At 42.8% G+C, this 14,735-nt stretch overlaps 1 protein-coding gene across 1 annotated transcript in view; it reads right to left on the reverse strand.

Annotated features, from left to right (window-relative positions):
• Positions 1-4,601: 4,601 nt before the first annotated feature.
• MORN2 (MORN repeat containing 2) overlaps positions 4,602-14,735 on the reverse strand; it is a 61,021-nt gene continuing 50,887 nt past the window's right edge. The window contains exons 4-5 of the mRNA XM_089694176.1: positions 13,103-13,239; positions 4,602-4,952 (exon numbers count right to left, since the gene is read on the reverse strand). Of these exons, the coding sequence (XP_089550302.1) occupies positions 4,931-4,952; positions 13,103-13,239 (159 nt within the window). The 3' untranslated portion in view covers positions 4,602-4,930. The remainder of the gene's footprint in view (positions 4,953-13,102; positions 13,240-14,735) is intronic.

The following is a 14,735-nucleotide window of genomic DNA, read 5'->3' on the forward strand; positions in this document are numbered from 1 at the left end:
GCGCTTGCACAGAAAACACTGCAAATTTCACATCGCATCTGTGTGACACCAGAATGTGCCAATATGTGGCTTGACAAAGCACAGTGGTCAGTGCAGATTATTTTCAATCCATGTTTTTTTACACTTTTCATTCACTGGTTTAACTCAGGTGATCGTTAATCACAATTATCTCCGGAGATCACATGCAGCCCCTCAACCATCTACACAGATCTCTGGAAATCTATACAGATCTCCTTGAAAAAATGTCTCCTCTCTTCTTCGGAAAACAATTGTCCTCCACCTCATAAACAGGGGGACAGAGAAGACTTCTCCTTGATAACTAAAATCAGATGAATTATCTGTGCTTAATAAACATACACCAATACTGCAAATGCATTGTACTGTCCAAGGCATTGCACACTAACGCATTGCACACTAGAAATGTCAAATGCGTTAGTGTGTACAGTGCATGAGTGTAAAATGCTTTAGTGCACACTGCAGTGTACAACACATTGCACACTGTAATACACTGTACAATGTAATACCGTGTACACCCACACATTGTAGACTGTAATGCACTGTACACTGTCATGCAGGATGGAGCAACGCATTGCACACTGTGATACCGTGTACACCCACACATTGTAGACTGTAATGCACTGTACTCTGTCATGCAGGATGGAGCAACGCATTGCACACTGTAATACTCTGTACAAAGTAATACCGTGTACACCCACACATTGTAGACTGTAATGCACTGTACACTGTCATGCAGGATGGAGCAACGCATTGCACACTGTGATACCGTGTACACCCACACATTGTAGACTGTAATGCACTGTACACTGTCATGCAGGCTGGAGCTACGCATTGCACACTGTGATACGCTGTCCACTGTCATGCAGAATCCAGCAACGCATTGCACACTGTAATACCATGTACACCAACACATTGTAGAATGTAATGCATTATACGCAGTATACATGTCCAGATATTCAAAGATTAGCCATGAAGGCCTAGCTGGTTACCTATTTGGCGACCGCAGATAGCCGAATAACGCTACACTGCATCCAGGCAGCTCTGGGAGGGTGTCATATGACATCCTGGCAGAACGCGCTCTCCGTGATTGCTGTGTCCTAAGGACACAGCTGATCACGTGATGTGGTAAAGACCAATCACAGCGGCTTTTTACCATGTGATCAGCCATGTCCAATGACACGCTGATCACCGGGAAATGCATTTGCTGGGTCTTGGCTGCACTTTCATCACGCTGTCAGAATGTGTGGAAAGTACTGCCGAGAACCAGCAGTTATCAAAGCAGGGGTCGGCCCCAATGATCAGTGCCCACCAGTGCCACCCAACAGTTCCGCCCACCTGTGGCCAGCAGTGCCACCCACCAGTGCTGCCTCATCAACGCACATCAGTGTTGCTAAATTACCAGTTTACCAAATGTTATAATATAAACAGACTTTTATTCATTATGATCTATTTTGTGGTTTATCGAGCAAAAAGTAAAACTCACAGCAGCAAGTCAATACCACCCAAAGAAAGCTCTATTTGTCTGAAAAAACTGATACAAATTTAAGATGGGTACAATGTGGCATGACCGCACAATTGTCATTCAAAGGGTAACAGTGCAGAAAGATGAAAATTGGCCAGGACAGGAAGGGGGTAGGAGTACCCAGTAGGCAAGTGGTTAATATAATTGACCCATCAATACCCAGGAGCTAATGTACAGATAAGTAGCATGTGCACCAAGTGAGATTCTGCTAGGCCCCACCCACAAAATTGCAATTACTTGTCCCTCACATGTTATAAACATATTTGCAATGGCCACAGTTACTTTACATATAAGGATCATCTCCTCAGTTGAGAACTGTGCTCTCGCCATGTCCAAATGCCAATAAAGTTATCAAAATTTTCAACCAACACAAAACCTCCAACCACTTCTCATCCACTTACACTCCCCACAACCACTTCCGGGTGCGCGCGCACCACATGACGGACTTCCAGGAGGATAGCTGCTCGTGCGCCATGGGGGACACCTGTTTGGCGTTTATTTGTGCACGATCGCGCATATCTATGCACGATCGCTCATTTCTATGCACGGCTATGATAGCTTTCGCGAATGTGTGTTTTAGTGATTTTTTTCTTTTTAAACCTTGGCTAATATATATTTGTTGCCAAAGGCCAAAAATCAACATACAGTGGGGACTATTTTATTACTGTAAATCAAATTGTAGAAAACCTGTAGCTGGCTGCACAGTGAATGTGACATATTCATTAGTACATAACAATATTGTGGTGCAAGCAGGTTTTTTATTTTTTTGTTTGGTTTTGAAAAAGCCAGTTTGCACCCACTTGCATATTCACGCTCTTACAAGCTACATTTGAGCAGATTATATAAGTATACAAAGTAACTATTAAGGTTGTTCATATATTGAACATAAAATAAACACAAAAACATCGGTGAAACATTTATTGATCAAATATATCTTCATTTATTTGGTCAGCAGGAACAAGTAGGTACAGTCAATATCTTGGTGAGTCACAAAAATAGGATTGATGTGGCAAAAATAAAACACTCCTGCTCATAAGAGCTTACAATCTAAAGATACTTCTAGTGAACTGTGTGTGCTCAGGTTATAGCAGGAAACAAAGGGGAAGATGAATCAAGTAACATTTTCGTGCACATAAGATTTACTTACACAATCACTTAGTATGAAGATCCATTCACAAAAAAAGTCTACACATCAAAATATAAAGAAAACAAGACATATGTGAAAAACCCCTCCCACCTCTACAAATCCCCTCCCACCTCTACAAATCCCCTCCCACCTCTACAAATCCCCTACACATACATTTGTCAGCAGGTTTGTAAGAAAAATGCATTTGAGTCTAAATAAGCAAGAAAAATTAAAACAAGAGCAGATTTTAAACAAAACGATTGACATGTGTGAGGCTTTCAATGCAAAGAGAAAAAACACAATCATTGTGCAATAACACACAAACACTTTACAAGGCCAAAAATACGCAAACATTTCCAGCCCACTTCCAAACACAGCCTGAGTGGTGTCTGGGGCAATTCAGCACAAAATCTCTTCTTCCCCCAAACCACTACAAGCAAGGACTTAGTCACAAACCACCCGGCCTAGTAACAGGCCAAATCACTCCCTACTGCACATCTTTATATAAGCTAGGTTGTGTTTGGAGCAGCCAAACAAGGCCCCACCCCCAATGAAGCCACACCCACCACTGACCTTAATTTGGTCAGTGAAAGTGTTTTCACCTGATGAATCCGCTTCCTACCTGCATTAACCCTTGGTATACAGGCCCCACAAATCAGAAAGATATATACAGTGAAATGTACGTGTGCAGCATACAACAGAACATTGAGCAGGGATGTGAAAGGGAACCCCAATTGGAACCTTTATTGCTACTATGGTCACAATTCCCTCCAGATTCTCACATGAGTTAAGACAGTCACATGACCACATCTTGTATGCAATACTGAAAATGACAAATCGATTTGACTAGTATGGTGAATTTCCCATCAATTGGCAAAACACTCCAGAAATCAAACATCACCAAACATTACACTCTGGGCAAAGCTGATTTACAAATCATGCAACTTACAGTAAAGTTGACCATTTCAATGCAATTTTCAAGACATCTGACACAGATCTCTATGCAAATTGCCACTAAAGTAGTACATGTACTACTATAGAAATCAGTGTTTGAAACGCACCCATGTGGTCACTCTAATAGCAGACAATAGGGTGCGACTTTGCAGACGATTTACAGCTTGCATGTTGTGCAAATCACATGCCAAGTCCCACTCAATGAGCACGCTATTGGAGCGTTCATATTGTTGTGGTTCAAACTTGGTAGGAGCCGCAAGTAATAATAGAGTAATGAATACACTACTTTTCATGCAATTTGCTGAGAGATCGATGTCGAATGTCTTGCAAATTGCACTTGAAATCACCATGTACCCCGACTTTGAAATCATGCAACTTCTATGCAAGTCACATGATGTGACTGTGGTGTCAATAACACCACTTAGAAATCTGCTTTAATGTGACCGGGTAGCCCCCAGTAACATTGTTTGCGATTGCCATGCAATTGGCATGACAGGCGACTTGCAAATCGTAGACCAAGTCGCACCCTATTGGCCACTGTAGGCTCTGTTCACATCCAATTGGATTGTGAACTCGTGCAACTTCACTGTAAGTTGGACAATTGCCGCATCGGATTAGATGTGACAGTGGTGTTGGCCCCCAGTAACATTGGGTGCAATTTGCCATGCAAAGAGCAAGCTGCTGGCCATGCCAATCACATGACAAGTCACATCCAGGGTGTGCAATTTCAGGTGCGATTTGTGCATTGACATCGTACCTGATATTGGATATAATGAATGTGAGTGTATTAACATACACCATTTGTTGCAGCGAGAGTTCAAAGGTATTTGAGAATTGTGGCCATTTATTAGCAATTTAACATCTAGACTCAAATAGAAATCGCAATGCTACACACAATTGAAAACACAACTAGTTAGTAATTCTCTACAAAACACAGTAAAATTGGCAACTTAAAGAGTAATTTTCAATTGCATATAGTGTGAGCGAAGCAGGAAAATCAACAAAGGAAATAAATCTTTGAAGGCGTGCGGTACCTGCCTGCTGGGATAAGGGTCTGCTATGCATTTGGGGGGAAAATGCACGCCAGGATTTGTGACAAGTTTGATGTGTGGATTCACCAACCAAGTCTTTTCTCTCTCGTTCACTCTTCTGAATGTCTCTCTTTATCACTCTTCAGTATGTATCTCTTGCTCACTCTTCTTTGTCTCACTGGCTCGCTCTTCTCTCTCGCTCTTATGAATGTCTCTCTTTATCACTCTTCATATGTATCTCTCGCTCACTCTTCTTCGTCTCACTCTTCTCTCTCTCTGTCAGCTCTTTGCTTGCCAAATCCTTCACAAAAGTGGGTGGAGTGTAAACCATCATTATCAAATCTATTAGTGATTCAGGCCCTTATCTTATCCCATTGTATGACATTCACATAAGGTGCAGCTTTGAAGGTGTTTCAACAGACAAGGCCTCATTCTAATTCACATTTTAGGGATCATTTAGACAGAAAGCAAAGATGTTGCCAGAATATGTATGTGAAGAGAGCCACACACGGAGATCATGCTACTACCTCGCCGGGGTTGGGATTCAAACCTACAACCCTAGAGTTATGAGGCAGTAGTGCTAACCACTAATCCACGGAGCTACATTGCTAACCCAGCCTGTATTTCTGTGCTGTGAATCAATCCTAGGTCCCTGGGCATGGTCAGTATAACTAGCCAGATATCTCCAATGTGACACAAATGTTGTGCTATGTTGCCAATTCAGATGTATGTTGGTTCTATGTATCCCAATACAAAGGATTGCAATACTAATACAGGCGTACCTCGGTTTACCAACGCCTCAGGGAACGTCATATTTGGGGTACAAATGTCAAACCATTTCAGTTAATTGGTCTGTTTACAAATGTTTGAATAATTTGGTATGGGCATGTGGCCTGGTATGGTTCAGGAGAGGGGGAGGCACTCGCTCGTTGTCCCCCCCCCTTTCCTGACCTGCCGGGCTGCATGCTCGGATAAGTATGTGTTATGGATTTAGGGGGGTACCCCATGCTGTTTTTTATTTAATTTCAGCGTGGAGTTACCCCTTAACATCCATACGAGACCCGAAGGGCTTAGTATGGATGGGAGGGGGGACCCCACGCCAGTTATTTAAAGAACTGTTTATAAATCACTGCAATACTTTGACATTCAACTGTCAGTGGGGAAATCCGCCGACAGCTGAAACATGAGCGCTGCATTGGTTTTCATTACTAAAATGCTGCATGAGTTGATAACATAACTCATGCGGGATTGTAGGAGCGACAGCCATGAGTTAATGTTTCAACTGTCAGCGGGGTTCCCCACTGACAGCTGAATGTAAAATAATTCCCTTTATTGCATAAATAATAAAAAAAAAAGCGTGGGGTCCCCCTTCCCATCTGTACCAAGCCCTTCGGATCTGGTATGGATATTAAGGGGGAACTCCACGCTGGAATTAAAAAAAAAACCAGCGTGGGTCCCCCTCAATATCCATACCAGACCCTTATCCGAGCATGCAGCCCGGCAGGTCAGGAAAGGGGGGGGACGAGCGAGCGCCCCCCCCCCCTCCTGAACCACACCAGGCAACATGCCCTCAACATGGGGGGGGTGCTTTGGGGCAGGGGGGCTCCCCCCCCCAAAGCACCTTGTCCCCATGTTGATGAGGACAAGGGCCTCTTCCCCACAACCCTGGCCGGTGGTTGTGGGGGTCTGCGGGCGGGGGGCTTATCAGAATCTGGAAGCCCCCTTTAACAAGGGGGCCCCCAGATCCCGCCCCCCCCCCCTACGTGAATGATTCTGCGGTACACGGTCCGCAGACTTATTCACAAAAAAACTAAGTGTGGTGTAAAAAAAACACAGTACAGGGTCTTTGACAAGTCCTTTATTAAAACAATGTCCCCCGAAGTAGATCCAACGTCAATCGCGGCGGCGGCAGCAGGGACCCGAAAAAAAAAAAAGTTCCTCTCCCGTCGGAGGCTTCCAGCCTTGTGAAGAAGAGGCTAGCTGACATTTTATATAGGTATGGGGCGGGGCCAGCCGGGGACATCATCTGAGTGACCCGCCCCATGTCACATGCTTGCTCTTCCCGGCTGGCCCCGCCCCATAGCTATATAAGAAATGTCAGACTGTCTCCTGCATTCAGCTAGTTAGCCTCAGTGGAGAGACAGGGTGACATTTCTCAAATAGGTAAGGGGCGGGGATGATGTCCCCGGCTGGCCCCGCCCCATACCTATATAAGAAATGTCAGCTAGCCTCTTCTTCACTAGGCTGGAAGCCTTGGACGGGAGCGGAACTTTTTTTTTTTCTTTTTTCGGGTCCCTGCCGCCGCCGCGATTGACGTTGGATCTACTTCGGGGGATATTGCTCTAATAAAGGACTTGTCAAAGACCCTGTACTGTGTTTTTTTTACACCACACTTAGTTTTTTTGTGAATGAGTCTGCGGACCGTGTACCGCAGAATCATTCACGTGGGGGGGGGGGCCGGGATCTGGGGGCCCCCTTGTTAAAGGGGGCTTCCAGATTCTGATAAGCCCCCCACCCGCAGACCCCCACAACCACCGGCCAGGGTTGTGGGGAAGAGGCCCTTGTCCTCATCAACATGGGGACAAGGTGCTTTGGGGGGGGGGGAGCCCCCCTGCCCCAAAGCACCCCCCCCCATGTTGAGGGCATGTGGCCTGGTATGGTTCAGGAGGGGGGGGGGCGCTCGCTCGTCCCCCCCCCTTTCCTGACCTGCCGGGCTGCATGCTCGGATAAAGGTCTGGTATGGATATTGAGGGGGACCCACGCTGTTTTTTTTTTTAAATTTCAGCATGGAGTTCCCCCTTAATATTCATACCAGACCTGAAGGGCTTGGTATGGATGAGAGGGGGGACCCACGCTGTTTTTTTTTTTTTTTTTATTGCGGACCTTTATTTTTACATTCAGCTTTCAAAATAAATATTATCTAGACCTTCAAAATAAGTAAAATCATAACAGAAATAATTATAAAGGATAAGAAACAAAAATAGAATCACTAGAACTAAGGAAATCTAATTAGATTACATGAAGATATGCCGAGTGCTGTTTATTAAACACAGTAGTCGCGACCGAGTGCCGGCTGTCAGAGGAATCCACAATCAGATTCACTATTAGTCAGTGGCTAAAAAGCAAACGCCCATGGTAGAGGTCTAAAAGGTGTTCTGCACATGCTCAGTTCTATCTGCCAAAGACACTGCACGGGCATCTAGATTTTTACTGTGTCGATTTCCTAGAAAAAAACGATTTTTAACACATTCTTAATTTTTTTGGAAATAGCAGATATTGTTTAAAGTGAAGTCCTGATATTTGGCAAAGCAAATTTCTAAGTGAACATGTCTCTGCAGTGATTTTTCATGGTGTTAGACGTGCTTCTTAGCAAGCCTGCTTTTGTGAGTCTGATTCCGGGCGTGTGTCTTTTTGTGAATTAGATTGGCGGTCTGCTTATGGGCTCTGGTCAATAGTGAATTAGGTTGCAGGGTAAAAAATGGACGGACGCCCATGAAAATTGGGCTTAAGCCCATAAATATGCGCCCACGCCCAATAATGAATCAAGGCCTCTGTGTCCACACATGCATAAAAATAATTTCAACTTAAATCAGTGTGGCACATATTTTCATACCATGCAATCATATATCTACAACATTTTGTAAAAAAAATTATTTATCTCATACAAAATATAAAAATATTTTTTTTTCATGAGAAACAATATTTTTTTCACAAAATATTGTAGATATACTGTGTGATGGCATGGCATGGAAATATACAGCACATAATTAAATGTTCTTGCATGGCAAGACCACTTACTGTTATCTCACATACATATTCTTATTATTATAGCCAAATTTACCACCCTAACTCCTCCCATAGTTTTTACACTACATAGACAGTAATATACCGAAACGTGCGATTGGTGTGCTATTACTTTGTGGAACGTTTCGCCAAATGGTTCACGAAATATCAGCGTTTTTGTGGTGAAATTGGTCCCATAGGAATGAATGGCGGAATGTTCAAAACTAGAGTGGGAGCTGACAAAAGCTATAGTGTGAGCAGAAAAATCAGGACATGATTTCTAAACTGCCATCACGCCCTCATTTTCAAGCCCACCTACACAAATCTTATATCAAAACCTTCAGCTATCCCTGCTGCCACTACAAATGTCCACGGCTAAGCCATAGTCCTGATAGTTTTCACAATATGACCATTTGTTTGCAACTCACGCCGCCCATTGACATTCATTGAAACTCCACTCTAGCCACCTCAAATTTGAAGGGCAATTTCTAAACTGCGACTGTGCCTTCATTTTTAATATTTCAGAGACATTCTATACATCAAAATGTAGGTCTGGGTCTTGTGATTCTCACAATATAAAGCTCTTCAGTGTAGGATTTATAATTTTTAAATTACAACCATTTGAAGATGGCAACCACCAGTGAAGTGAGCAAGTTGGAGCAGTTTGTTTTTAACCGCTCTTCTCTGCCCTTGCTGTAGAGGGAGTTGCCATAGGAACCCAGGTGTGTGAGCAGACAGCAGAGTGACAAGCCACTCCATCCAGTTACTCCGCCCACTCCAGTTGTAGACTACTGGTGGAGGCAAGAACACTTCACACAATTTCCCCAGAAATTGTAGCTTTTCTAGTTTAAGTTGAAATTATTTTTAGGCAGAATATTTGCTGCCACTATCCCCTTGCATCCCTACACTAGTTGTTAGGGCTGCTGTCAGCCTCCTAGCAACCAGTGACACAATATGCAGCCTGATGTGGAAGCTGAGACACTAGCTCCCCTTCAGGTCTGATTTTTTTCTTGAAACGTGATTGTCTGCAGGCAGTGGGTGGATTCTATAGCCAATAGCAGGCAATTTAATGGTCACGGATCCACCCACTGCCTGCTGTCAAGCACAAGTAGAGTTGATCTTATGGGGAACTAGTGTCTCTGAACTCCCTACACACTATGTGATAGCTGCAGTGGCAGGAACTCAGCTACATTCTAAACAGGGTATCCATATGGACACTCTGGTCTAAGCGTGCCTCCGCACACAATGGGTGCCACAGATTTCTGTTTCCTTTTACTTGGATTGGTCATCAGCACCAATATTTGTCGTAGGACACTCTTAATGATTTCCCCTGACTGTTTTGTTGATGGACTTTACACAAAAGCATTGAAGAGATGTTTGCTAGGATTGAAAAGTTGAGGGAAATTAATAAACAGTGTCAAAGTCACTCTTCAAAATTCAGTCATGCCACTACACTGCAGATGTTGGTGCTTGGCTCAACATTGTTTATGGTGGCATGACTGAATTCTTGGAAAAACATTTACTGTGCGCAGAAGCACTGAGTTAGGAATGTCTATATGGACACTCTGGCCTCAGTGCTGCTCAGCTCCCTGCTTTCCACTGCACCTGTCACACAAACAGTGCAGCGGCTGAGGAATTTTGTAGTTGGGTGGGGGAAGTCTGATGGGAACTAATTCCTCATCAGGTCTGCTCTCTCTTTTTGACAGACAGCCTGCTATTGGCTATAAATTTCACCTATCGCCTGCCGTCAATCACAAAGAAATAGCGAACCTCATTGGAAATAGTTGCACAGATTTCCCATTAGGCTCCACCCACTGTCAGTGTCACTGGTTGCTAGGAACCTGATGGTTGTGAATACAACAGCATCCTTGACTACCAATGACAGGTGAGGAGTGGGTAGGCAGAAAACATACTGCTTGCTACATGGCGTACAGAGACAGGGACTGTGCCTGTCTTTATACACCAACTACCTGAATTTGCCACATAATTCGGTAAAGCTACTGAAACTGGTGGCAGGGTTTTTCTGAAATTTAGCGGAGGCCTTTTTAAAGAACCATACTGCCAGAAATGTGCCACAAATGCTTTATTGAATTGCGCAGACTGTGGACTGGTACAACATTTTTGAGCGATTAGAGTGATTCTAAAGGTATATATAAATATATATATATATATATATATATATATATATATATATATATATATCTCTTTAGAATCACTATATATATATATATATATATATATATATATATATATATATATATATATATATATCAGTCCGGTCCATAAATATTGGGACATCGACACAATTCTAACATTTTTGGCTCTATACACCACCACAATGAATTTGAAATGAAACGAACAAGATGTGCTTTAACTGCAGACTGTCAGCTTTAATTTGAGGGTATTTACATCCAAATCAGGTGAACGGTGTAGGAATTACAACAGTTTGCATATGTGCCTCCCACTTGTTAAGGGACCAAAAGTAATGGGACAGAATAATAATCATAAATCAAACTTTCACTTTTTAATACTTGGTTGCAAATCCTTTGCAGTCAATTACAGCCTGAAGTCTGGAACGCATAGACATCACCAGATGCTGGGTTTCATCCCTGGCGATGCTCTGCCAGGCCTCTACTGCAACTGTCTTCAGTTCCTGCTTGTTCTTGGGGCATTTTCCCTTCAGTTTTGTCTTCAGCAAGTGAAATGCATGCTCAATCGGATTCAGGTCAGGTGATTGACTTGGCCATTGCATAACATTCCACTTCTTTCCCTTAAAAAAAACTCTTTGGTTGCTTTTGCAGTATGCATTGGGTCATTTTCCATCTGCACTGTGAAGCGGCGTCCAATGAGTTCTGAAGCATTTGGCTGAATATGAACAGATAATATTGCCCGAAACACTTCAGAATTCATCCTGCTGCTTTTGTCAGCAGTCACATCATCAATAAATACAAGAGAACCAGTTCCATTGGCAGCCATACATGCCCACGCCATGACACTACCACCACCATGCTTCACTGATGAGGTGGTATGCTTAGGATCATGAGCAGTTCCTTTCCTTCTCCATACTCTTCTCTTCCCATCACTCTGGTACAAGTTGATCTTGGTCTCATCTGTCCATAGGATGTTGTTCCAGAACTGGGAAGGCTTTTTTAGATGTCGTTTGGCAAACTCTAATCTGGCCTTCCTGTTTTTGAGGCTCACCAATGGTTTACATCTTGTGGTGAACCCTCTGTATTCACTCTGGTGAAGTCTTCTCTGGATTGTTGACTTTGACACACATACACCTACCTCCTGGAGAGTGTTCTTGATCTGGCCAACTGTTGTGAAGGGTGTTTTCTTCACCAGGGAAAGAATTCTTCGGTCATCCACCACAGTTGTTTTCCGTGGTCTTCCGGGTCTTTTGGTGTTGCTGATCTCACCGGTGCGTTCCTTCTTTTTAAGAATGTTCCAAACAGTTGTTTTGGCCACGCCTAATGTTTTTGCTATCTCTCTGATGGGTTTGTTTTGTTTTTTCAGCCTAATGATGGCTTGCTTCACAGATAGTGACAGCTCTTTGGATTTCATCTTATGAGTTGACAGCAACAGATTCCAAATGCAAATAGCACACTTGAAATGAACTCTGGACCTTTTATCTGCTCATTGTAATTGGGATAATGAGGGAATAACACACACCTGGCCATGGAACAGCTGAGAAGCCAATTGTCCCATTACTTTTGGTCCCTTAACAAGTGGGAGGCACATATGCAAACTGTTGTAATTCCTACACCGTTCACCTGATTTGGATGTAAATACCCTCAAATTAAAGCTGACAGTCTGCAGTTAAAGCACATCTTGTTCGTTTCATTTCAAATCTATTGTGGTGGTGTATATAGCCAAAAATTTTAGAATTGTGTCAATGTCCCAATATTTATGGACCTGACTGTATATATATATATATATATCTTTTTTTTTTTTTTTTTTTTTAAATAACAAACATGTCTATACTTATCTGCTGCTCTGTGGTTTTGCACAGAGCAGCTCGGATCCTCCTCTTCCCAGGTCCCCCGCAGCTTCTCCTGGTCCCTCCTTCCTGCTGGGTGCCCCCACAGAAAGCAGCTTGTTATGAGGGCACCCGCTGCTCTTTGTGTCCATTCACACACGGAGCTGCGGCTCGGCCCTGCCCCATCTTTCTTCTCAATGGCTCACTGGCTGTGATTGACAGCAGTGGGAGCTAATAGCTCATGCTTCTGTCTCAGCCAATGAGAAGAGGGAGTCCCAGGATAGTCGAGACTCCGGTGCACATCGCTGGATCGAGAGGGGGCTTAGGAGATTAGGAGGGGCTGGGAGCACTGCTGCACAGAGAAGGTTTTTTACCTTCATGCATAGAATGCATGAAGATAAAAAACCTTGAACCTTTTTACAACCACTTCAATTTTACATGGAATTGAATGCAGTTTCTACACCATTTGTATTTACTTATGCACACTGATTTTTTTATTTTTTTTGTTCTCACAAGGCTGTTACATTTGTATTCATTTTTTACACTGTTATTTTTGATGGTGGCTTTGATATTATAGTGTTAGTACTTGGAGAGAGAGGATTATGTTTTGGCCCAACACTTTTATTCAAATTATGTTGCATCCTACTGAAAAAAAAAATAGAGACAAACACAAAAGATATTTTACTTACTTGTTCTTACAAAAGCCTCCAAGGTACTGTGCACCACTGGGAAATGTGTAAGTGCCAATCCCATGGAACATATTGTCAATGAATTCGCCTTCATAAACTGCTCCAGAAGGATGTTCAAGTTTCCCAAATCCATTCATCTGTGTTCAACATGACACAAATTCTACATAATGTTGTAAAATATTTACAAGCCAGATGTACAAAGAAGACAAAAGGTGCAGGCAAAAGAACAATGGCAGCAAATTAGTTCTTTCTCTGTCACTTTCCCTAGAGTATGGCTCATTTTCTGCAGCAAAGAATGTCCCTCTGCAGCTTGAAGTTTTGCCAATGTCTTTAAAATTAGCAAATTAGGACACAGTTTAATCTATTTTCTCTTGTGGTCTCCAGACTCATCACAGAGAATTTTACATACACATAAAGAGCTTCTCTACTTTCAACTTAAAGTGTACCTGTTGTGACAAAATTATGTGACTGTCATTACTGATCTTCTTTTGAAAATGACAGTTGGCTGGCTATCTATGGCTACCATTTTTCAAGGCCACACACCTAAAACAAGTGTTAGCAATGAGTGTCAAAGAAAAGTAAACAACCCTTAGGGCTTCACCCTCTGAAGAGAAATCCATTGTGGATTGTTTTTCAGAAGGCATTTGACAGCTGGTAAGGAGGCATTATGTTGCCTGTTTTTGCATGCAATTGCAAGCATGGTCTCATTCAGTTGAATGGGTCATGCTCGGTTGGAGGTACTGCCCTACAAACATGAGTTGGGATAGGTCTTGCCTTGATGCTTTGATGCAGCATGTGTACAACTCTGCACCCCCCCCCCCCCCATCCTCTGCTGCCTTTGCAGTTTAAGGGGAAGCGGATGGGGGGTGATAATAATGCAGCTCGACTGCAAGTTTTTACCTCTGCTGCATGTCCCACTTGGCTGTTGTCACCTGTCACTCATTGACCACTGTGTATCAGCCAGCGCATCCCATGCTGATCATCTGGAACTTACTGTGTAAGTGTGCTATGTTTAATAAAGTAGTACTATTTATGGTTTAACTAACTTCAGTGCCCTGTCATTGTTCTCCTTCCCATATGTTCTGAGATCCATCTCTGATCTAATGGAGAAGCTGCAGTAGTCTGTTGGACCTTTCTTCTCCCATCCCCATCCCACACTGGAATTGTCTTGAGAGTTTTCCATTTTGGATATGGACACAGTATGGCTCAGGAGCTCTGAGTAAGCAGTATACACGTTTTAGTGTGTACCTATTGTAAATCATAAGTAAACTCTTTTAGAGCAGCCAATCCATGTCAATATAGAATCAGTATCCAACAAGACAGAGTTAACATAAATCACAACTGGGGCACTTGGGAAGTGGGATAGAGTGCCTCACATGGAAAGTCATAATAAACTTTATGTAGAAAGTAGAATGCTGGAAATCTGCTAGGCTACATGACCGTTAATTATTCAGCTTCCCTGAAAGTGACAACACTAGACCTAGCATAATTGTCAGGGTTCAGACAGTTAGGACTTATATCTGAGATATAGTATATTTGTAAGGTATTCAAATTTTGCAACCCTATACATAGTTTTCACAAGTTGCAAAAGTTTTTTTTTTTTGGTATCTTTTTCTAAGTACAAAGAAAGATG

This window comes from Staurois parvus, unplaced genomic scaffold (assembly GCF_062004578.1).
Source record: "Staurois parvus isolate SC_StPar_1 unplaced genomic scaffold, SC_StPar_1.0 ptg000655l, whole genome shotgun sequence".
NCBI lineage: Eukaryota > Metazoa > Chordata > Amphibia > Anura > Ranidae > Staurois > Staurois parvus.